At 41.9% G+C, this 23,300-nt stretch overlaps 1 protein-coding gene across 3 annotated transcripts in view; it reads right to left on the bottom strand.

The window, feature by feature from the left end:
• RPGRIP1 (RPGR interacting protein 1) overlaps positions 1–8,634 on the bottom strand; it is a 33,992-nt gene extending 25,358 nt beyond the window's left edge. For 2 of the 3 annotated variants that reach the window (XM_082736896.1, XM_082736897.1), the window contains exons 1-4: positions 8,319–8,634; positions 6,119–6,279; positions 5,556–5,699; positions 4,940–5,090 (exon numbers count right to left, since the gene is read on the bottom strand). In XM_082736896.1, the coding sequence (XP_082593022.1) occupies positions 4,940–5,090; positions 5,556–5,699; positions 6,119–6,279; positions 8,319–8,559 (697 nt within the window). In that variant the 5' untranslated portion in view covers positions 8,560–8,634. Of the gene's footprint in view, positions 1–744; positions 1,088–1,536; positions 1,689–1,850; positions 2,304–4,939; positions 5,091–5,555; positions 5,700–6,118; positions 6,280–8,318 lie in introns of all 3 variants that reach the window. The other variant, XM_082736895.1, reaches the window with a different exon arrangement.
• Between the last annotated feature and the right edge of the window lie 14,666 nt (positions 8,635–23,300).

The following is a 23,300-nucleotide window of genomic DNA, read 5'->3' as shown; positions in this document are numbered from 1 at the left end:
TACTGCCTCATCTTTTTGGTAAAGAATGAGTTGTGAGCAAAGGTGTTGGGTTTTTTTGTTTTGTTTTGTTTTTTAGTTCTTATGGTATTAGAAGGAGGGAGGCCTCCTCACACACTTTCTGGAACATCCAGAAGCTTGTTAAACATAGTTGATACTGGCTATACCCATCCATACTTGGTAATGAGAGCACCAATACCCCTGCCTCACCCTCCCAATACTGGAACCAGAGAGTTGACCCTTCCTAAGTTCATGTCAGCTCCATATTGGTGGAAAAAAGGTTCAAGAAATTTTTCATGATGTGGCATGAAAGTCTAACTTGTGCTTAAAAGAAGCAAGAAAATGAAGGGAGAGTATTAAGGACATAGCTTATAGTCTCTATCTCATCATGGGATAAGAAATAACAGGCCTTAAGTAAATACAAATACTAGGAATCACTAGAGTCAGACAAGGTTTTTTCAGAGATGGGTAAATGGACTTTAGGTTGGTGGCTCTACCCATTTAAGAATCTTGCTTTTGCTGCTAAAACAAACAAACAAAAAAACAAACAAAAAACAGAGGCAGCCAATGTTTCCATAGGATTAGTGAGGCACCAGGTCTTCTGCTCTGTTGCTCTTGACCATATTCTAAAGTCCTCTCTCAGCAGGTTTTTTAAGAGACTGTTGCAAGCAAGTAATCAAAGAAAAGTAAGATAGGAAGACAACACTGGGCAGAGAAAAGAGAGATGTAATAACCTTGAACTCCCACCTTTAATGGATTTGTTTTGTGCAAGGGGAAGCAAGGGCACTTGGACCCGGCCAAGGTACGAGCCAGGCTCTGAGTCTTCATCATCAAAAACGTACACAGACAGAGCCTCCCGCCTCAGATACTTATCCAGATCAGAGGTCACAAGCACTGGGAATCGAGCTTGGTCTCTGAAGTAGGGATTGTTACTAGCTGGAATGATGGCAGTGTCATGGTCAGAAAAAGTGAAGAAGCGGTACATGACGTATGGACTGGGCTGGGTTCCCAGCCGCCGACTCCGGAGGCCGTAGCATCTGATGATTTCCACCCGCAGCTCATTCTGATGCTTCCAAGTTTCCAATCTGGACTGGAAAGATGTTGGTCTTGGATGAAGGAAAAGGGCAAGCTGAAAGAGTTGTAGCTGAACCCCAGCACCCTTGATGAGGAAGAGCCTATACCTAAGGAACTGTTGAATTCTGACTGGGTCACAGAGAAACCTAATGACTTTCACCTGCCTGCAAACTAGCTCTGGCAGATAGTTATTTGAGAGAGGGCTTGGCCCTCAAGACTTATTTTAGAGAATGCAACAGGGAAGCTATTTTGTTCACAGCAGGGGGAGGAAGCTAGCTCCAAGCATATGATTTCATTTCAAACCCAAGCCTGACCAAGGAAAGAATCTGGACTGGTTGTGGCACGACAGTTTTTCTCCTTCATTCACATTCAGCAAATACTTATTAAGAGTGGAAGACTGAGATATTCTTATGAACTGCTTGGCTGTGGCTCCTATGAGATGCTTGAGCACATCCTTCTTCTCACCTTATCCTCCCGGGCCTCCCAGACTCCAAGCACACTGGCTGACAGGTAGGCCTGAGCTTTCTTCCGCTTATTGCCTGCTTGTAGGCTGGGTCCTATGGGGAAGCGCAGCCTCATCCAGTATTCTAACACCCCAAAGTCTTCTCCACTGGCTCCTGGATAGCAGAAGGTATGAAAGGCATGGAGGATACGGATGGTGTGGCAAGGATTAAGAATAAAGGCAGAGGAAGAAAATGGGAAACCACCAGAAGAGCAGCTATAGACTCTGGGAAATTCCACATTAGTTCTGGGAGCTGTGGGAAGCTGACAGCACTTACCAGTAAGTGTGGTAGAGCCATGGACCTTCTCCACAGTCTCCAGTACCCTCTCAAAGCAAATCCATGCAGCTGCAAGAGTGTGGTGCTCACTGGCTATGGCCTGGTATAGATCAAGCCGGGCTGAAGCCCCATGAAGGTAGTTCAAAAAAAGAGAATCTGTTTCCACCACATACTGGGAGGTGAAGTCATAGAGGGGCTGTGGCCCCACAGCTAGTGGAGTACAGTGTGTTTCAAAATCATAGAAGGAATAGGTACAGAAAGTGGTAGGTTGAGTGTCTCCAGCCTGAGCCAGGGCAGCAGATGTCAGGAAGGCCTGGTGGATGTGTAGTTCAAAAAGATTTTCACTCTGATGCAGCAGAGAAATGTCCACTTTCTCCTCATCTCCATGACTTGGCAGTGTTTCCAGACATAAGGACAACTGTCGGGTGCCATAAGCCACATCTTTGAGCTGTTCTAGAGGGAAAAGAAAACTGCCCATCCATTAAAGCATAGAGAGCTCTTCCTTAGGGTAAAATAAGTTGGACAGAAGGAGAATAAAAATCATGATGAAAGTCCACATTGTTGATGATTTTGAGACACCATGTAAATCAAAAGGAAAAGCAAAAGAATGGCAACCAGGAGCTTTGAATTCTGACGGTCAACTAACTCATGCCCTGCTTTAGAGATAAGGTACAAAATGAATGATTGGAAAGTAAATGCTAAGTTCAGGAAAACACTGGAGGCACACTTTCATCTACATGTCATTGTTTTATCTAACAGCAAGGTTCTATTAATTGTTAATTCCAACAGAGAAACACCAGAAACACAAAATAGGAGTATTTCCAAAAATCTGGGATGTGAGTGATCGAGAGAATACCAAGTTATAGTCATAGTGCCTCCTACATGACATTGGGCTCTACCAAGAAATGATTTCCTTGCTAGACAGATCAGTCACAAGAATCTTCATTCTGGGGGTGCCTGGGTGGCTCAATGTGTTAAACCCTCTGCCTTCAGCTCAGGTCATGATCCTGGGGTCCTGGGATCGAGCCCCACATTAGGCTCTCTGCTCAGTAGGGAACCTGCCTCCCCCTCTCTCTCTGCCTGTTTCTCTGCCTCCTTGTGATCTCTGTCAAATAAACACATAAAAATCTTAAAAAAAAAATCTTCATTCTCTTAAGAATTTGGTTCCAGGGGTGCCTGGATGGCTCAGTGGGTTAAAGCCTCTGCTTTCGGCTCAGGTTATGATCCCAGGGTCCTGGGATTGAGCCCCGCATCGGGCTCTCTGCTCAGCAGGGAGCCTGCTTCCTCCTCTCTCTCTCTGCCTGCCTCTCTGCCTACTTGCGATCTCTGTCTGTCAAATAAATAAATAAAATTTTTTTTAAAAAAAGAAAAAAAAAAGAATTTGGTTCCAACATAAGGTGGCCAAAAAAAGAAAAGAAAAAAATCCACTTAAGTCAAAGAGTAATGGAGTGGGGCGCCTGGGTGGCTCAGTGGGTTGGGCCGCTGCCTTCGGCTCAGGTCATGATCTCGGGGTCCTGGGATCGAGTCCCGCATCGGGCTCTCTGCTCAGCAGGGAGCCTGCTTCCCTCTCTCTCTCTCTCTGCCCGCCTCTCCATCTACTTGTGATTTCTCTCTGTCAATAAATAAATAAATAAATAATCTTTAAAAAAAAAAAAAAAAGAGTAATGGAGTAAAAAGTTGGAGAGGAAACTTCCTGGAAATAGGTTGAAAATATTGGCAAAGGGATGAAAAGATATGTAAGGCAGTCTACCAAATCTGTGCATTACCTCCCATATCCACCAGTCAGAAACTCTGATATATACTCTGCTTCAAAGTGGGGAGTATCTGAATCATCACAATGTGTCAATGATGAAATTCCTATATTAAGAGTCAATGTAGTAGAATAAAAATACTTTGAATACATCAGAATGTTTTCCTGCCCAAAATAAATGGAACACAAAGATTAGATTAATGGTTTCTTAACTGATGTTCTCAACATAACTAAACTAGACTTAAAGTTTTGCATTACATGACCCAAGGCTAATAATTTTAGCATATAAAGAAATTCTACACATGAATAAAATGCTATCAAGAAACAGGTAAAGGACAGAAACAGGCAATCCTCAAAAGACACAATAAAATAACTGGTAAACATATGAAAAACTCTTTGATCTTACCAGGAATGAAAGAACTATAAGTTAAAGCAAATGAGTCTTCAGATGTAGATAAAGAGTATTTATCCTGCACTGTCCCAGGAAAAAGACCCTGAATGTGAAAACATGAGAATTTCAATCCAAGGGAGGATTTCCTTTGTTACATGGCAGTGACTTTTTAACAGACTCGCCCTGGCATGGATAAATCATGACCCAGCATGACCCATCTCCCTTTACTCTAGTTCCATGCTCACTAAGTGAGCTGCTTCCTGATTCTGCTTTCCAGAGAGAGGGCTGCCCTGAACAGTAGTTCTAGATATTCTCATGGCAGCAATGAAATAACCACTATTATAAAATAATAAATGAACATTCTGATTTAAATATCGATCTTTGGTGAATTTGGTTAGTATGAGTCAGGTCTCTGAAAATTGAGTCTAATAACAAAGCCAGTATTCTTGACAGGTGAGACTGAGACCAGCTCCTGGTCAACAGTGACTCTACTAAATGAAGGAAGTACCACACTTTGAAATTTGCGTAAGTATCCGGCCAGCTGCCCTGTCACGTCAACATCCTCAAACTGCAACAAAGCATTCAGAGACTTTTAGAGACAAGGCACAGAAAAGAATGATGAAAGATAAATGATAAAGCTCTATATTGGAAAAAATCTTGAGAGAGGGAGTGTGTTACACCACCCTGGGAGCTCCACTCTCAAAACAGATTCAGCAATTGCTAGACCCTATTGAAACTCTCCAGAGGAATCAGAGGAAGACACTGACACGAAAGAGGAAAAGAAGCCGTTAACCATGTCTGAAAACACCAAAGACGGCAGGACAAAGAACAGGAGGGAAATGTCTTATGCCGAGACACAAAGGGCCGCCTTCCAGGCAGGTGCACAGAAGCAGCACAGGCATTAGCTATGTGACGGGTCCAAGATGAGAACAAAGGACTAAGACTTGCCGGATAGCGGGAGGCCATGGCTTCTCAAAATACCTTCCAGCTGATTGATACGATTGTTCTTGAGATCTAGCAGTTGATTCAACCTCTCCATTTTTTCTCTGTGATCTTTATTTTCATTATCGGCTTTTGTCATCATCGCCTCCAGTTCCTCCTGAAACAAAATGACGTCTGAACTTTTCTATCCAAGTGGCCCAGCACCAAAGGGCCCCGATAAAAAGGTGGCACTTGTTTGGGTAAAGGAGACTCCACTATCTCATTAACAGGACAAACTGATCCACTAGAAAAATCCTGGGGTCACCACATACTTCTCCAGGACCATTTGTGCTATTGGTGCCATAGGATAATAGTTTCCTGATTCTGGGGAAACTGGAACCCAGAAGATTCATACCTGCCATTTTCATTAGCTGGCCCCTTCGCCGGCTTCTACTGCCAAGGCGCCACGGGCAAGCGCGAGTCCTCAAGTGCCTCGAAAGACGACGGCACATTCTGTGTTGCACGTGGCAGCATACCGCCTCGCAACAGCCCTGGAAACTCGGGCCTCACTTCATTCCCAGCATGGAAGTGGTCCCCAAGTACCCATTTATCGACCCCCTTCCTGTACCACCTCTTCTTGCACCTGATAGCACACGTTGATTTTGCGCTGCAGAATGAGCATGTCTCTGGTCTTTTCTAGTTCCAGCACGGTCTCCGCATGCGATACCTGCAACTCACTTAACATCTGGGACAGTTTCTTTTCTTCTTGGTTTTTTGGTTCACAGGGCTATCATGAGAAAAGCATGGGTAAAAGGGAGTAGAAATATGAGAGGCACGGGAATAACTATTCTCAAAGCAGTTGTCGGTGATAATAAAATACCAGCAGCAGGAGTAAGAGGGGGCTGTGTCCCTTCACAAGGGCTTTCTCCCCTAGTTGCTCATGTTCAGTAGCCCCAATAAGTTACATAGCCTCTAATGGCAGTTTGCTCTTCAGCAGATCATTTCAAGTCCTCGTCTGAAAAAGCATTTTAAATGCTGTGAGCCGTAAAGGGTGGCAAAAACGTGTGGAGCTCATGAAGCTATCTCACAGCCTTCCGAAGACTGCCCTCAAGCATCAGCTCTTCCAGGGATATTTGCACTATATATATTCCCACTATAAAGGGGATCCCTCTGTTAAGGGACTTACTTGATTAGACAGGCTCTTACCTCTGTTGAAGTAGTCTCTTGGAATAGAGCTGGGTGAGTGGCTGGTTCAGATTGCCTGTCAGGAGACTGGGAAATTGTCTCTTTATTTTGGAGGATCTCTACTTCCTGCTTATGCTTCTGAAGCAGATTGGTGACTTCAAGCTGCAGATCCCTGTTTTGAGCTGGAGGAGAAAAATCCATCCAGAAAGTTGAAACTCTCTAGTTAGCAGTAATCACGCTAAAAGCTGGACCAAGTGCAAATTAAATTTCCCACTCATGTTTAATTTATTTTATAAGTTTACCTTTAGAGAAGCCAATTCCGTCTTATTTCTACAAAGGGGTTCCAGCTTTATTGACCCAGAAAACTGAGCTGACACTGGACTCCAAAAACAAAACAAAAAACACCTGCAGAACTGTAAAGAAAAACGACACACCAAAACCACCAGCAGCAGCAAACAAAGCCACCTGACTGGGTTAGTGCAAACTTTTTTTTTTTTTTAACTTTAAGTAGGCTCCACACGCAATGTGGGGCTTGAACTCACAACTGTGAGATTAAGAGTTGCATACTCTACCGAGTCAGGCAGGCAGTTCTACAATGTAAACTTTTTTTTTTTAAGAGTTCATTTATTAACTTATTTGAGAGAGAGAGAGAGAAAGGGGATGAGGTGGGGAAGAGAGGAAGAAGGGAAGGGAGAAGCAGACTCCCCCACCAAGCAGAGAGCCTGACACAGGGCTTGATCTAGGACCCTGAGAACATGACCTGAGCCAAACACAGATGCTTAACTGAATGAGCCATCCCGGTGACCCTACAGTGCAAACTTTTTGCTAGCATCAGCCAAACCGGTATCTCTCCAACTCCTCCCCAGCTCCATTCTGACTTCCATGCTACTGGCTTCCTGTGGCACCTCTCTCACTCCCACCCTGACCTGAAGGGAGGGAGAATGGGCTTTTGGGCATTTCTGCATGCATGTGTTTGGGTGGATGAGTATGGGTCTTTCGGGGAAGGAAGGTGATCATTGTTTAGTGTGATCACTTCATTAGCATGCATTAGAGGGGGTAGTTTAGATTAGATTAACCCAAGGTCTTTATAATACTTCACTTGTATCTCATACATACTACAAGGTCCTTAGCATGTGCTTCTGGGTTTTATCCCTTTATGGTTCCTATCTCTATTTTTCTTGATGTCATATTTCTTTTCCTTTACTCTTCTATGTGAATATACTAGAATCTAATGAAACCTAACTTTGATATGACTAGATATCAAGGTCCAGCCTAGCAAAAAGAAGTAAGACAAAGGTCTCTTTGACAGTATTTAAAAATCTTCAGAATAACTATCTACCATGATCTCAGAGTTAAGATGGGGGAAATGGAAATGGTAACCAGGAGCAGTAATTTGCTTTGCAGTTTGAGACATCAGGTGTTAAAACAAAATAAATCAAAAAGCAAGGTTCCCAGTCACCTCCAAAATAATTAGTAAGAATAAAAGGCACTTTCATAAATAAAGTGAATGTCTAAAAACAATAAATTTAAGGAGCACCTGGGTGGCTCAGTTGGTTGAGCACCCCTTCTACTCTTGATTTTGGCTCAGGTTAAGACCTCAGAGTCGTGAGATTGAGCCCAGCTTCAGGCTCTGTGCTGGCACAAAGCCTGCTTAAGATTCTCTCTCTCCCTCTCCCTCTGTCCCAGCACACACATACACACATACTCTCTCTCTCTCTCCCTTAGAAAGCAAGTAAATAAATAAAAACAATAAAATTAAGAGTAGTCATCCTCTCAAATGAAAACTTTACATATAAAAGCCTCTGCATAGGGGCGCCTGGGTGGCTCAGTGGGTTGGGGCCTCTGCCTTCGGCTCGGGTCGTGATCCCAGGGTCCTGGGATTGAGCCCCGTGTCGGGCTCTCTGCTCAGCGGGGAGCCTGCTTCCCTTCCTCTCTCTGTCTGCCTCTCTGTCTACTTGTGATCTCTGTCTGTCAAATAAATAAATAAAATCTTAAAAAAAACAAAAACAAAAACAAAACCACTTCTGCATGTGAGGTAGGTGTCATGCTTTTTTGATTTAAATCTGATCTGATTGCCAGTGTTCTTATTCTAGTTATCCCTGATCCACACAAAAACAGAATCAGGTGAGGGGATTGGAGAAATGCTGACCCAAGTTCCCTTCTCCCACCCTAGACGTAGAAGATGCCTCACTTGAGAAAAGGTCTTCACAGCCTGACCTACCTTTCTCTCTGGACAGCTGAAGTAAGACTTTTCTCTTCTCCTCCAGCTCAGCGTCCAGCTGGTCCTGCAACTGACAGACTTTCTGCTGTAGCTGTTCTCCTGCCAGCTCAGTGCTCCAGTGAGGCTGATTACTGCTGTCCAACATGCTGAAAATGGGAAGCAAGTAAGGAGCGAGGAGAGAGCTGTCAGATAAATACTCAAAGGTATGTGATGTGATGGCTTTATTACACAGTTTCAGCATCTCCTGGGCCTAGCGCATCATTCATTCCCCTACATGTTTTTCTGTCCCCGCTTTCTCTGTAACTGTCATTTACCAACTGCCTTGGAACTTTTTGGCCCTATTGAGGAGTTCCTTAGTATCACTTCTGTTTGGGTCTCAGATATCCCAATGAGCAAACAACCCAAATCCCATCAATCTCCCAAGGAACTTCTCCAGCATGATGGTTTTCTTCAGGTACTGTGTACCAAGACATTCTCAGGCCTACTGAATTAAAAACGAGGAACAGGGGCACCTGGCTGGATCACCCGGAAGAGCACATGACTCTTGATGGAGGGGTTGTAAGTTCAAGCCCCATGCCGGGTGCAGAGGTTACTTAAATAAGCTTTCAGAGAAATGAGGAACAAAATACTACTCTTTTCCTACTCTATTCTTCTATATACCTTCACCAATGGCTGATTTAGAGAATACTTGCCTTTGAACTAGATTATAGATTACTACACTGAAGGGCAGGAACTAACCTTTTCAATGGCTGTACCCCCACACAGCACTGTAACTAGATGTCAGAGCAGGCCCATTTTGAGTGTAAAACACACACAATCTGTCTTTGATAATTTAAGTGAAGTGTCATTGATAATCAAGCTATTATTTCTGCAGAGGTCTTTTCCTATTTTTCATTTGAATAAATGTGGTCTAAAAACAACTTGCTGGGCACCTGAGTGGCTCAGTTGGTTAAAGCATCTGCCTTCAGCTCAGGTCATGGTCCCAGGCTCCTGGGATCAAGTCCCACATTGGGCTCCCTGCTCAGCAGGGAGTCTGCTTCTCCCTCTGCTTGTTGCTCTCCCTGCTTGTGCTCGCTCACTCTCTCAATCTCTTTCTCTGACAAATAAAATCTTAAAAAATAAAAAAATAAAAACAACTTGCTTCAGCTAGTAGTAAGAGTTCTCAGAGAGCCTGGGTGGTTCAGTCTATTAAGTCTTCAACTCTTGATCTCCCCAGTGTCATGAGTTCGAGCCCTACAATGGGCCCCACGGTGGATGAGTAGCCCACTTAAAAAAAAGTTCTTGGCACTTCCTAGCCATATATTACATGATGATCCAAGCAGAAAACATTCTGAGTGATTAAGTGAAGAAGCTAATAGTAATGTTTTGTTACACGGAGTCGTCAAAGTGGATAATCCCTACACCACTTCGTTTCTCTGGGTTGAAGAGCATCAGATATTCCCAGAAGGCTCCCATACCAATCTCCCAAATCTATCTCCTACTGCCTTTAACTGAGTCAGAAGGCATGTTCAACTATTTTTTAAACTTCCAGGTATTTTATGTTATTTTATTTTTAAAGATTTAAAGGGGCACCTGGGTGGCTTGGTGGGTTAAGCCTCTGCCTTCAGCTTGAGTAGTGGTCTCAGGGTCTTGGGATTAAGCTCCACATCAGTCTCTCAGCTCAGCAGGGAGCCTGCTTCCTCCCCCCTCCCTGCCTGCTGCTCTGCCTACTTGTGATCTCTCTCTCTGTCAAATAAATACATAAAATTTTTTTAAGAAAAAGATTTATTTATTTGAGAGGGGCTGGGGAGGACAGAGAGAGAGGGAGACAGTCTTTAGCAGACTTTGGGCTGAGCTTGGAGCCTGATGTGGGGCTCAATCTCATGAACCTGAGATCATGAGATAAGCCAAAACAAAGAATAGGACACTTAACCAACTGTACCACCTAGATGCCCCTAAACTTCCAGGTATTTATTTTTAAAGATTTTATTTATTTATTTATCTGACATAGATAGAGAAAGCACAAAGCACAAACGGGGAGTGGCAGGCAGAGGGCGAGAAAGAAGCAGGCTCCCCAATGAGCAGAGAGCTTGACACAGGGCTCAATCCCAAAACCGTGGGATCATGACCTAAACCAAAGGCAGATGCTTAACCAACAGAGCCACTCAGGTGCCCCAACTTCCAGGTATTTTACATTTCAAAATTAATAAATTAATATATGCTTGTTGTGAAAAAATTAAAAAGATACAGAAGTAAAAGTAAAAGTAAAGTAAAAGTGAAAGTGCCTCTTCACCCTACTCTAATCCTTTCATCTCATGAGGGGTTTGCTGATTCTCTCTCTTTCTCTCTCTCTCTCACACACACACACACACACACACAAATCCCCCATAAACTAAGTCAGAGTTAATATATTCTGTTACAACTTTTCTTTTAATAATCTATCTATCTATCTCCCTCATTTTTAACAGTATCATAGTATTTAATGTGGGGATGCAACATTATTTAATCAATACCTATCAAAGGAAATTTGGGTGTTTCCACTTTTTTTTTTACTATTAGTAACAATGTAGTAATTAACATTCTTATCATACATTATCTTTGCAAATACATGTTTATGCATGTTTCACATTTCTATAGATAGCACTGAATTCCCTTCCAAATAGACTGTGCCACTTTATATTCCCACTAACAGTATTGAGTACCAGCATTCCCTTACCCACACTAGACATTATTTTAGAATGTGAGGGCACTTTTCTATAATTTTCTTTTATAACAAATAGTACTCTGGGACCCAAACTTGGTACTCACTTTTCTAAGAGTTTTTCATAATTGTCATTCAGCAGGTTTCGTTCTTTTTCCAAATCTTCAACTCTCTCCTGAAACTAAGAATCACAGTAGAATGCCTGAGATAAAATTGTAACACCTATCACTTGAAAATGTCTCCCCTTTCTGTAGCAGAGTGGGGCTTGGATAGGAAGCTTTCTATGTTCATGTCTCACGTCTATGAGGAGCCATTCAACTAGTAAGACTTGAAGCAACTGCTGTGATAGAAATTTTATTGGAAATAATGAGGATTCTCTGAAGCACATTTTCAAGGTGTCTGGGTTTCTACTGCTAAAGCAGTGGCAGAACATTATAATACAGCAAAAACTTTGGAGAACAGACACAACTATAAATCCCAGTTTTTCCCCTAATGGTGTAATCTTGAGCAAATTACTTAACCACCCGGAGCCTCATTTTTCTCACTTGAAAAAATGAAATAGCCATAGTGTTGGTAAAATACACTTTTTAACATCTATGAAATTGGATTGTAACTTATAATGGATGCCACCTTTCAATTAGTATTGTTATTTACCTCCTTCAGTGTTATCTGCAGGATGGACACATCTTCCAATTGGCTCTTGAAGCTCACAGCCTTCTTGCTCTGCTCCTTCAGTTCTGCCCTGAGCTCATTCACTTGCCCAAGAAGGGCATCATGGGCTGTACTCAGGATTCCCTGATTCTGGGGCAAAAGGAAAGTTGCTCTGGGAATGGTCATATCACTCAGCAAAAATGGTCTCAAGATACCAGCAACTCTAGCATTCCCTAGTGGATCTCAAGAAGAATGACTTTGATTAATAGCACGGTGCCTTTGCACTGTAGATTGGCATTGTCTATCACTCTAGTATTTCTCAGGAATTATTGTTTCCCTGTTAGTGAGGATTTTCCACTCCAGGAAACTATGATGCATAGCTGGAGCATAAATTTTCCCAAAGTCCAAATTGAACACTGGCTCTAAGTGAAGTGAACTTTTCGTAGCTGCCTTTATGTTCTAAGCTATCTGAACGCTTCTTAGGGTGATAACACTCTTCCCTTTGCACCTAACAAAGTGACATGTTCACTCAAGAAGTTAAGTATGCATTTTTTCTGGTGAACATCTCTGGCCAGGAACAGCTGTGGCTGTTCATGCTGGGAACTCTGACTTAGTAACTTTTAATTATGGTCATTCACCTGGCTTCACCTGCACCCCACTCACAGGAGTGAATGGTGCTGAACATTTAAGAACATCAGAGAAGGTATGCAATAATTTGTTATATTTCATCACCTCATACACGCTAGAGGAATACTCCTAGGAATTTCTGAACAAATACTATATAATTCTCTCTAGGAATAGGCTGAAAAATACTATGCCATGTATTTCAGACCTCAGATTTCAGCTGAATGAAAATGCCACAATAAATATGTTCTGATCATGGTAATAGGACATTTGTCTTAATAGAAATTTTAGGTCATAATAACTTTGATTTACTTGGCTAAATTCTGGTGTTATGGTATTTAAAGATTAATACAAATTTCTTTGGGTTTTATTCCTCTTACTACTTAGAAATAGAGATTCAAGGAATCTTCTGTACCTTCTGGAGCAGAGTTTCGTATGCCTGAAAGAAAGAAATACATATTGTTCCACTGATTTATCAACTTCATATTTGTTTTGATATTTATCTCTGTAATACAAATGTTTAAATGGTTAGTTTAAGAGATATTTAAAAATTCTCATAAATCAAGTCAATTTGTATACTTGTTTACTAATTGCTGCTACTTTTTCCTACCCTAGCTTGTCAGGAGGTTTGTGAACATAACAGATGATGCAATTTCTTTTAAAAAGCATGAAGGGCCATTTATTCACATTTGTTTTGCATTTGGTGGAATATCCAAGAAAAATATTTATTTTCAGAGTAGGTGCAGTCCTTTACTCAGCATGTTTCAGGAAGTTTTCTTTCCAGGAGCACCTGGGTAGCAGAGTTGTTAGGATCTGCCTTTGGTTCAGGTCATGATCCCTGGGTCCTGGGATCGAGCCCTACATTGGGCTCCCTGCTCAGAGGGAAACCTGTCTCTCCCTCTCACACTTCCTTTGCTTGTGTTCCCTCTCTCGCTGTGTCTCTCCCTGTGAAATAAATAAAATATTTAAAAAGAAAAGTTTTCTCTCCAGTTTTAGAAACAGAAAAGGCAACACTTGGGGTACCTGAGTGGCTCAGTGGGTTAAACATCTGCCTTCACTCAAGTTATGAACTCAGGGTCTTGGGATTGAGCCCTGCATCAGGCTCTCTGCTCAGTGGGGAGTCTGCTTCTCCCTCTCCCTCTGCCTCCTACTCCTCTGCTTGCCTTGCTTGCACTCTGTCAAATAAATAAATAAATTGTTAAAAAAGGGGAAAAAAAGGAAAGAAAAAGCAATACTAATCAAACTAACTACAAAAGCTATTATTGGCTGAGCAGTACTGTGTGTTTCATTATCTGTTACATTATGCTCATTTTAATGATTTCACATATTTTATCTCATTTAATTCTCACAGCATATTTGAGACATAGCTATTACTGAAACCTTAAAAATGAGACACCAGGGGCGCCTGGGTGGCTCAGTGGGTTAAAGCCTCTGCTTTCGGCTCAGGTCACGATCCCACGGTCCTGGGATTGAGCCCCACATCGGGCTCTCTGCTCCCCGGAGAGCCTGCTTCCTCCTCTCTCTCCCTGCCTGCCTCTCTTGCCTACTTGTAATCTCTGTCTGTCAAATAAATAAATAAAATCTTTTAAATAAATGAAACACCAAAACTCAGAGAGTTAAGTTACTTGCTCAGTCACAGTGCTATCAAGAGACAGAGGCAGTATTTTACCTCAGCTTGTCTGACTCAGAGTCTGTGCTACTGACCACCACATTTAATGCTAAGGGATCAAGATAAAGGACGACTAAAAAGGCAAACTGTTGGAGAAAAACAAATAGTAAAACCTACATTTTAAACAATTGTGGGTGATTACTCCCCATTTTAGCTCATCTCTACCACTACAACTAACATGGGTAAGGATTCAGAATGGCTTGCTTCCTTTTTTCCTTTAATGTGATGAAGGAGTAGATGGGGTTTTTTAAAAAAAATGTAATCCTAAAAATGTTGCTGTTTGCCCATACAATTTTATATTATCTTCCTTCCCATGTTTCCACATTCTGTAAGTGCTACCAAAATTAACCAAGTCAAAAGAATAAAAGCATGTGCATAGTTCTCTCTGAAACAGGTTTGGTGGTTGACCTTGTGAAGATGCCTTTTATTCCCATTAGAACAGAAGTAACTAGGGCAGTGCTAACTGCAGCCAATCTAGATGAAAGATACCACCATCATCTTCTTGCTCATGCAGAGACCCAGAACTCATCTTTCATTTCCCCTTTTCCTCTACCCTTTTGGTGATGAAGTCCATTCTTCTACTTCCTGGAAGTTCCCAATATAGTCCTTTCTCTGTGGGCCTCTCTCACTGCCTTGGTTGGGACCCTCATCTGTCTCTCTCGGACCACTGCAGTCATCTTTTACCTGATCACTTTACGTGTATCAGCCAACCTGTACTATTCATTCCACTGCCAGATGATCTTTCCTTCTGGTTTTGTGATTTTCAATAAGTTGAAAATTTCAGAAAAATATAAAGACTGTATCAGTCCTCTATAACTCTACTACTCAGAGTTAATCATTATTTTTTTTTAAGATTTTATTTATTTATTTGACAGAGAAAGAGACAGCAAGGGGAATACAAGCAGGGAGAGTGGGAGAGGGAGAAGCAGGCCTCCTGCTGAGCAGGAAGCCTGATGTGGGGCTTGATCTCAGGACCCTGGGATCATCACCTGAGCCAAAGGCAGACTTAACTGACTGAGTCACCTGAGCCGAAGGCAGACTTAACTGACTGAGTCACCCAGAGTTAATCATTTTTTTTAAAAGATTTTATTCATTCATTTGACAGACAGAGATTACAAGTAGGCAGAGAGGCAGTCAGAGAGAGGAGGAAGCAGGCTCCCTGCTGAGCAGAGAGCCTTATGCAGGGCTCGATCCCAGCACCCTGGGATCATGAGTCGAAGGCAGAGGCTTAACCCACTGAGCCACCCAGGTGCCCCATAATCATTATTTTTTAAAGTACCATTTCTTTATTAAAATGTATTTCAAAAAACTTCAAACATAAAAAAAAGGCAAAGTAATCACTTTGGGGAAAAAACTGATCATGTTATCAACTTGTTTCAAACCTTTCTACAGCTTCCCCCTGTCTATAGATAAAGTCTAAAATCCTGATAAGGCTTCCATGATCCGGTCCCTCATGTTTTTCACCTCTGTGGCCTGGCTTATACCTCTCCTCTCTAGGAAAACCCTCCCCTCTCTTGCACACTTATTAACACCTGCTAATCTTTCATTATCCCAATATTTGGCTCATGAGTATATTCCTTTATGAACCCTTTCTGGATCCTGCACCTCATTCTCTGGAAGAGCTGACTTCTGTGTTCTCGTGTCTCTTGTGTTCCTGCCACTACCCTGCACTTGGATAGCTGTATTTGTTTACATCTTGTTCTCTTGCTCTGGTGAGTTCCTTGAAGGTAGGAGCTGTTTTACTTTGTAATCTTTGTGTCCCAGTGCTTTGTGCAGTTCCTGGTACTCCATACATATTTAGTCAATAAAAGAATGGTGCTGACCTATCACTTAGACACTTGATGCCCCATTTCCACCATTCATATATGAGTTTTTCTTATGTGGTAATGGGAAAAGATCATAAGACTTGGTGCCAGATAAAACTGGACTCAAAGCCTGCTCTGCGCGCATAAGTATTTTTATGACTTACGCAGGTTACTTAACTTCTTTGAGTCTCAGTTTCCTCATTCGTTAAATGTACTTACATTGAGGGTTGTTGTCAGGCTTAAATGAGATCATGACGGTAAGCAACTGGACAGAGTCCAGCACATGGAGAGTCCTCAGTAAAGACTACTCTCCTTCCCTTCCCCTGGGCCTGCTCTTGGCTTCTCACCTTAATTACATTCTGGTGTGACCCTTGGCTGGGACCTTAACTCTGGTTCAGGTTAACCCCACTTAATTCTACCTTAGAAGGCAGAGCTTGAGCCTTCTTCCTAAAAGAGAGATAATGGAGTATTGGAAGAAGAATGGACTTGGAATTGCAAGGCTTGGATTTGAATATTCCCTATAAGTTGTGTGACAGTTTAATTGCTCTTATTTGTGGTCTTCCACGTATGCAATGGAGAAAATAATACTCTCTTTTCCCCCGCAAACTGGCAACAGACAGTTCCCACTGGAACTGGATGCCTGATTGGGCCCAGTCGGGCTTCTCAAACAACCAAGGACACCAGAGGTCTGAGATTTGAGGGTATTCCAGGCCATCCCACACTGGCTTGCCCTGGCAGCTCACCTCTTGAACTTCTGTTAACTGTGCTTTTGTTGCTACCAATGAGGTATTCCTTTCATGTAAGAGCTTCTTAAGCCGAATCAGCTCTATATTCTCCTTAATGGAAGCTCTGAAGAAAGAAAACAGTGTTAAGACATTCTGTGAATGGACAGAATTAAACATCTACCCTCTCAATACTGCACCAAATAAGAGTATCTTCCTCTCACCTCTTGCCTTTTTATCTCACCCACAGCATACCAGAAGTAGGAAGCAAATGTACACTCCAATAAATAATCTCCTCTCTCCCATTTCCCCTCATAAGAGCTGGGATTCAACAGAGACACCACCAACCTTAAAGTCTGTGTTATGAGAAAACATGATAGCAATTTTTAAAATTATGGTGCTCACAATTTCTCAACCTCGTAAAGTCCAGCTGAGTCTGGGTCCTGTCTCCTTAGAGAAACCAGAAAGGTATGGATATGGAGGGAAACACAGAGGAAGATTATTATTTCTCAACCTAGAAGACCTCATTTTCTTTATTATTTCTAAGTATTGAGGTGGATTTGGGTTCATTAGGCTCTATCTCAGTGATTCCCAGTCTTAGCTGCTTATTAGAATCATCTGGGGAAGTCTTTACAACCTATACTGCTTGAAGTCCACCCCCAAATAATTGAAAAGGAATCTCTGGGGTGGGGTCCAGGTTTCTGTGGATTTGTTTGTTTTTTAATTTTCAGGATCTGTTTACATGAAATAATCTGTATTATTATAAGATACACGAGCTTTTGATTTTATTTAATTATTTTTGTGTGGTAGTTTGATATTATATTACCTCACATATCATTTATTTTCTCAATATTGTCTTTTTTGGAATAGAAAATTTCTTTTATTTTTCCTCCAATTTTTTATCTAAATTCCAGTTAGTTAACATGTGGAGTAATATTGGTTTCAGGTGCAGAATTTAGTGATTCTTCACTTACATACAACATTCATAGTCATCACAACAAGTGCCCTCCTTAATACCCATCACCCATTTAACCAACCCCATCTACCCACCAATCCTCTAGTCTTCTTGGTTTTAAAAGATCTCCAGGTTGAAAACTATGTTTGAACACGAATGTTTACAACAGTTTCATTCATAACGGCCAAAAGTTGGAAGTAATCAAAACGTCATTTGTAGGTGAATGGATGAACTGTGATACATCCAATGGAAAGTTATTCGTTGCTAAGGGAAATGAGCTATCAAGCCATGAAAAGACATGGAGGAAACTTGAATGCATATTGCTAAGTGAAAGAAGCCAATCTGAAAAGACTGTATAGTGTATTTCCCCAACTATATGACATTCCGGCCAAGGCAAAATCATAAAGATCAGTGGTGCCAGAGGTACGGTGGTAGAGAGGGATAAAAAGGCAGAGCACAGAGGATGTCTAGGGCAATGAACCTACTCTCTATGATACTACAATGGTGGATACATGTTTATACATCTGTCCAAACCCACAGAACGTGCAACACCAGGAGTGAACACCATGTTAAGCTATGGACTTTGGGTGATAATGATGTGTCAGTATGGGTTCAGCCACTGACACAAAAATACCACTGTGGTATGGGATGTTGAGAGTGTGTGGTGTGTGGGGATGAGCAGTATATGGGAAATCTCTGTACTTTCTGCTCAGTATTGCTATGAATCTAAAACTTCTCTAAAAAATAAAGTCTACTTTAAAAAAATGTTCTCTAAAAACTGATGCTCAGTGAGTTCTTAGAACGTCTATCTGATGATGGGGATGAAAAAGTTTTCCTTCTAGGCTCAGTTGGCTAGGCGACTGCCTTTGGCTCGGATCATTATCTAGGAGTCGCGGGATCGAGTCATTCATCGAGTTCCCTGCTTGATAGGGAGTCTACTTGTCCCTCTGACCCTCATCCTTCTCATGCTCTTTCTCTCTCTCTCTCAAATAAACAAAATTAAAAAAAAAAAAGTTTTCCTTCTGTGATATAAAACAGTAGATCTTCTAATACATATAAACATTCTCTTTAGGGGCATCATTTCTTAACCCACATGGGAATCCACATCTATTTCTCAGATTGAATTTAAGACTGAATTGAATCCCAAGCATTCTCCTTTCCTCTGGCAGAGTAAAGATACAAATAAGAATCTATTACTTTTTCAGCTCATATGGCTTGAGGCATGGAATGCCACACTCTTACCGAAGTTCTGTGACCTTCTGAGCACACTCCAAAGAGCTTCTCTGTTCAAAATCTTCATCTTTGGACCACATTTTCTCAGGAGACTTGGGTTGTTCTTCCACTAGCATAGTATTGCTGGTCATAATATGAGCACAGTTAGGCATGCACAGACCAATGAGTTTAGTAGTAATTATGACTTTGCTGAAAGAAATTACACTCTGATAATTAAGAACATTACACACAAAAAAGAAGAAATAGAAACTGCTCTTTCAGGGGTTTAGAACTGAGTTCTCACATGGATGACGACAAATTAGAGGAGTTAGTAATTTTGAGATGTGTGATAGATAATCTTACCAAATACAGCTTTCAAGTGTCAAACAGAAATATAAATGAATTATGACCTAAGGGAGAAAAATAGGAAGGGAAAGAGAGGGAATACCTTCAATTAAGGAGAGAGTCTTATTTGTCTTTCATTCAGAGACAGATGGTTATTTCCTATTTTTCTAATTTTTTTAAAAAAGATTTTATTTATTTGACACAGAGAGAGAGGAAACACAAGCAGGGGAAGTGAGAGAGGGAGAAGCAGGCTTCCCACTGAGCAGGGAGCCAGATGCAGTGCTCAATCCCAGGACCCTAGGATCATGACCTGAGCTGAAGGCAGAGGCATATCTGACTGAACCACTCAGGAGCCCCGATTATTTCCCATTTTTAAGCAAATAAAGTTGACATTTGACCAAGGGTGCACTTTTGTCTTCTCTGATTATGTTGGGAAGACCTGAAAATGCCAACATTAACTTGTTCCCTAAATGATGTATTTCCAATTAAAGCTGAAAGTGTAACAGTGCAGGATAAATGAAAAGAACTCACAGTTCACTGGATATTTCACCTCTGGTCTTCCCATTTGTCCCATGGTTCTTGAATGTGGGAGGGGCTGTGTAGCTCAGCCTGTCAGTAGGCCCTAAAAGTTTAGACAGAAGATGCAGACTCTGCAACAGAATTTCTCCAGAACACCAACTGCTAAAAGTAGAGAGCCTTGAGACCTGGGGGAAATCCTCATAAAGATCACAAATCCCAGAGGAGAGGTTCTCAGTCCACTCTTGCAAAGATATGCAACTACAGAGTTACTAAGCCAGCGGTACCACAATCTGCCAAGTAAGAGTATAAACAGAAAGAAGAAAGGTACAAAGAAGAAAGGGACTGTGTGTCTAACTCTAATGTGTCATTATCTCTGGCGTCTGGTATGTAACTGGTACTCAATAATGCTGAAGTCAAACTGAAATAGAACTTAGACTTACTTAATTTTTCTACTTTTAGCTGTTTTTTCAAAGATTCGTTTGGCTCCAGTAGGAAGTTTGAAAATATAGAACCATAAGAAACAAAGCTCACACTGAATTCCCAAAGTAGAGATACCTCATTCCAATGCGGTGGGTGGGCTAGCTGAAGGAAATTTACACAGAACATTTTATTTAATTCAATGTTGGGTTTCCATCAGCCAGAGACTCTCAGCCATTTAGAATACAAGAAGAAGAGAAATTGCAATTGCTCACTTATAGCCTGACTTCTAGGCCTGGACTTCAGAAATGGACTTTGGACATCCCTAGACTGGTGGAATTGTATGCAAAGTTTTGACTATGTCTTATGAGCACTTTTCTTGGAAGGAGACCTAGCTGTGATCCTAGTTTCTTAAGGAGTCCACTTCCCCCCAAAAGCGAAAAGACCAGTTTTAGAGGCACAGCCACTTAGCCCAGGATCCCAAGGGCCCTTTAGAGAGAGACCTGTCTTAAGATCACTGCCTTTCACACTGGAGTGGGGACATCAATGTCAATTCTAATCTACTTTCTAGGCCCACCGCAGAACTTAAGCAGCAAAATTCCTGTTTTGCTAGTCCGATTCTCTCCTCAGCAGTACTTCATGCTGAAGTGAGAATTTTGAACCTGGCAAACTACCCAGGACAACAAGATTTTAGGGAGGGAGAAAGCACTGGGAACAAAAGGACTAAATGAGGTGGTGAGTGAAATAAAGCAGTGAGGAGGAAAATGGGGCTGACACATCAATCCTTCCCAGGGTTTCAGCACTGTTGGAAGGAAACTTGGTTCTGAACCTCACCCCTCTTGGGTTTCTCCAGCGCTGGCGCACCAGCAGTGCGGAGCTGTCTGTGTCCGACAGGGACCCAGGGCTGGGAGTGTTGGGGAGCAGGGCGGACAACACGCTGGAACTGCAGTTGTAGCCCATGCATCAGGGGGCGGTGGTGCTTGGTGGGGGGTTGCCGCCACCCTGCATTCCGCTGTAGTCTGGCAGGCTGTTCTGCCTCTGCCACCTCTGCCTTCATGTTCCTGCCCATCGATGTCAGCCGGAGTAATGCTGTCCTCATCCTAGGAGCAAAAGTAGAGATAGTGGGAATGGCTTCTCCTTCTGTGAATTATGTTATTATTTCTACAGTTGATTTGGTGATACATCATCATGAACTGATCTGTGATATAAATTTATCTACTGTGATCTGTTATGTATACTTTAAAATCAATTTTCTATCCACAATTAGTTCTTGGAGGGCAGGGAACACTGTGGTGTCCCTCTTTGTCCATTCTATTGCAATGATTACATAATCATTTTAGTAAAAAATGTTTGGAGCACTCCTCAATAGATTTATTTATACATCTATTTTTAAATTATATGCATTTACTTCTGTCCTAATAAACTGTGTTCATATTACAACATAAAAAGACTAATTTTTAGGGGCTCCTGGGCGGCTCAGTTGTTAAGCGTCTGCCTTCTAGTAGGGTCCTGTGATTGAGCCCCACTTCGGGCTCCCTTCTCAGCAGGAAGCCTGCTTCTCTCTTTCCTGCTCCCCCTGCTTGTGGTCCCTCTCTTGCTTTCTCTCTCTCTCTCTCTGAGACATAAATAAATAAAATCTTTTTAAAAAAGACTAATTTTTAAAGGAGAAATTAAATATAAATTAAATATAGGAAGAAATTTTAATATTTACTTTTCCCGTCCCACTTGTCTGCACACCCTTGTATATGCACCCAACTTTAAGGGTTACTCCTCCACAGCCCCTAGTATACACCTCAGTAGCACTTAATATATACCTAGCCTTACTTATAGTGGATCGCTAATCACTGTTTGTCATCTTTTTTTTCCTAAGTAATCTCTACATCCAAACTCACAAACTCAAGATCAAGAATTGCAGGCTCTACAGACTGAGCTAGCCAGGCACTCCCACTATTTGTCATTTTGACCTACAATAGGTCATTTTGACTTAAAATCATGCTTTCAATCCTTGCCATCAGATTCTGTGACTCCTGCCTGCCAATTCTGACATATTACCTATGTGGCTTTCGGCACGTCATTAACATTTTGTGCTCAGTTTCCTCATCTATGAATAAAGATAAAAGTAGCACCTGCCTCATTAGATTGTTATGAGGATTAAATAAGTCAATATATGTAAAGTGTTTAGAGCATTGCTGTGTGTTGTAAGCACTGTAGGAATTAGCTATTATTACATATCCTTATATCCAGATAGAGAAATCAAGTCATGAAATATAGCCAGGTAATTTGCCCAAATCCAGGGGAGTCAGGAGGATGGGATCTAATTTAGGCACTTAATATTTATAATCTCGAGGTTTTCTTTTTTATGATCAACCAAGAAGTAAGGTTTTTTGGCCTATGCAACCTTCTGCTTTGGCCAGATTCTTGAGTTCTCCACAATGCAAAAGAATCTCCACTTTGAAGAGGGCTGGCATACAACAGAAGCCTGTATCTGTGCATTTTTTTTTTTAAAGTGGTCTCCATTCTGGGCGTGGAGCCCAGTGCAGGGCCTGAACTCATGACCCAGAGACCAGGACCCAAGCCAAGATAAAGGGTCAGATACTTAACCAACCCAGCCAGTCAGGTGCCCCAATATCTTGAATATTCTTAATGTAGCTCTGAACCACTCTTGGGGATTATCAGTGAGAAAGCAAAAAGCTGCTCTTGACATTGGGGAATTGATCTGACATAACCAGTTCCCAGTGTTGTTTGAAGCAGGCCTGGTGCTCACGGCTAGGCCATGTTATTATCCTGTTGGACATATCTCACAGAACACCAATATCAGACAAGGCCACTGAGACCATGATAGAGTAATACTGAACAAGGCCATTGGATAATTTTGTCCAAACACAGACAAAAACAAGGTCACTGTGCCACACACAAAATATCAAACATTTTCTTTTCCTGGTTAATGAGTGACTGCTATTCTAACCAATTATAGCTTTAGCCTCACTCTAGTCTACATTCCCTGTAGATAAGATTGACTGAAGTATCAGGACACCTGTGTGGCTCAGTTGGTTAAGTGTCATAATCTTGGCGGGGGTGGGGCATGGGGGGTTGGGACTCAGAGATCACAAGTAGGCAGAGACAGGCAGACAGGCAGAGAGAAAGGCAGAGAGAATGGGGGAAGCAGGCTCTCCGCCAAGGGCTCGATCCCTGGACCCTGGGATCATGACCCAAGCCAAAGGCAGAGGCTCAACCCATTGAGCCACCCAGGTGCCCCAATAAATGATACCTTAAAAGAAAAAAATCTATTGAGATATCCAAACACAGAATTTTCTCTGCTTTCTAACAGTATCAAATCTGGAGCAAACTCCTGTTACCTTGGACCCTCCCACAAATCACCCAAT

Source organism: Mustela nivalis (assembly GCF_964662115.1).
Source record: "Mustela nivalis genome assembly, chromosome: 6".
In the NCBI taxonomy this organism is placed as follows: Eukaryota; Metazoa; Chordata; class Mammalia; order Carnivora; family Mustelidae; genus Mustela; species Mustela nivalis.
This window is presented reverse-complemented; position numbering and strand designations above follow the sequence as displayed.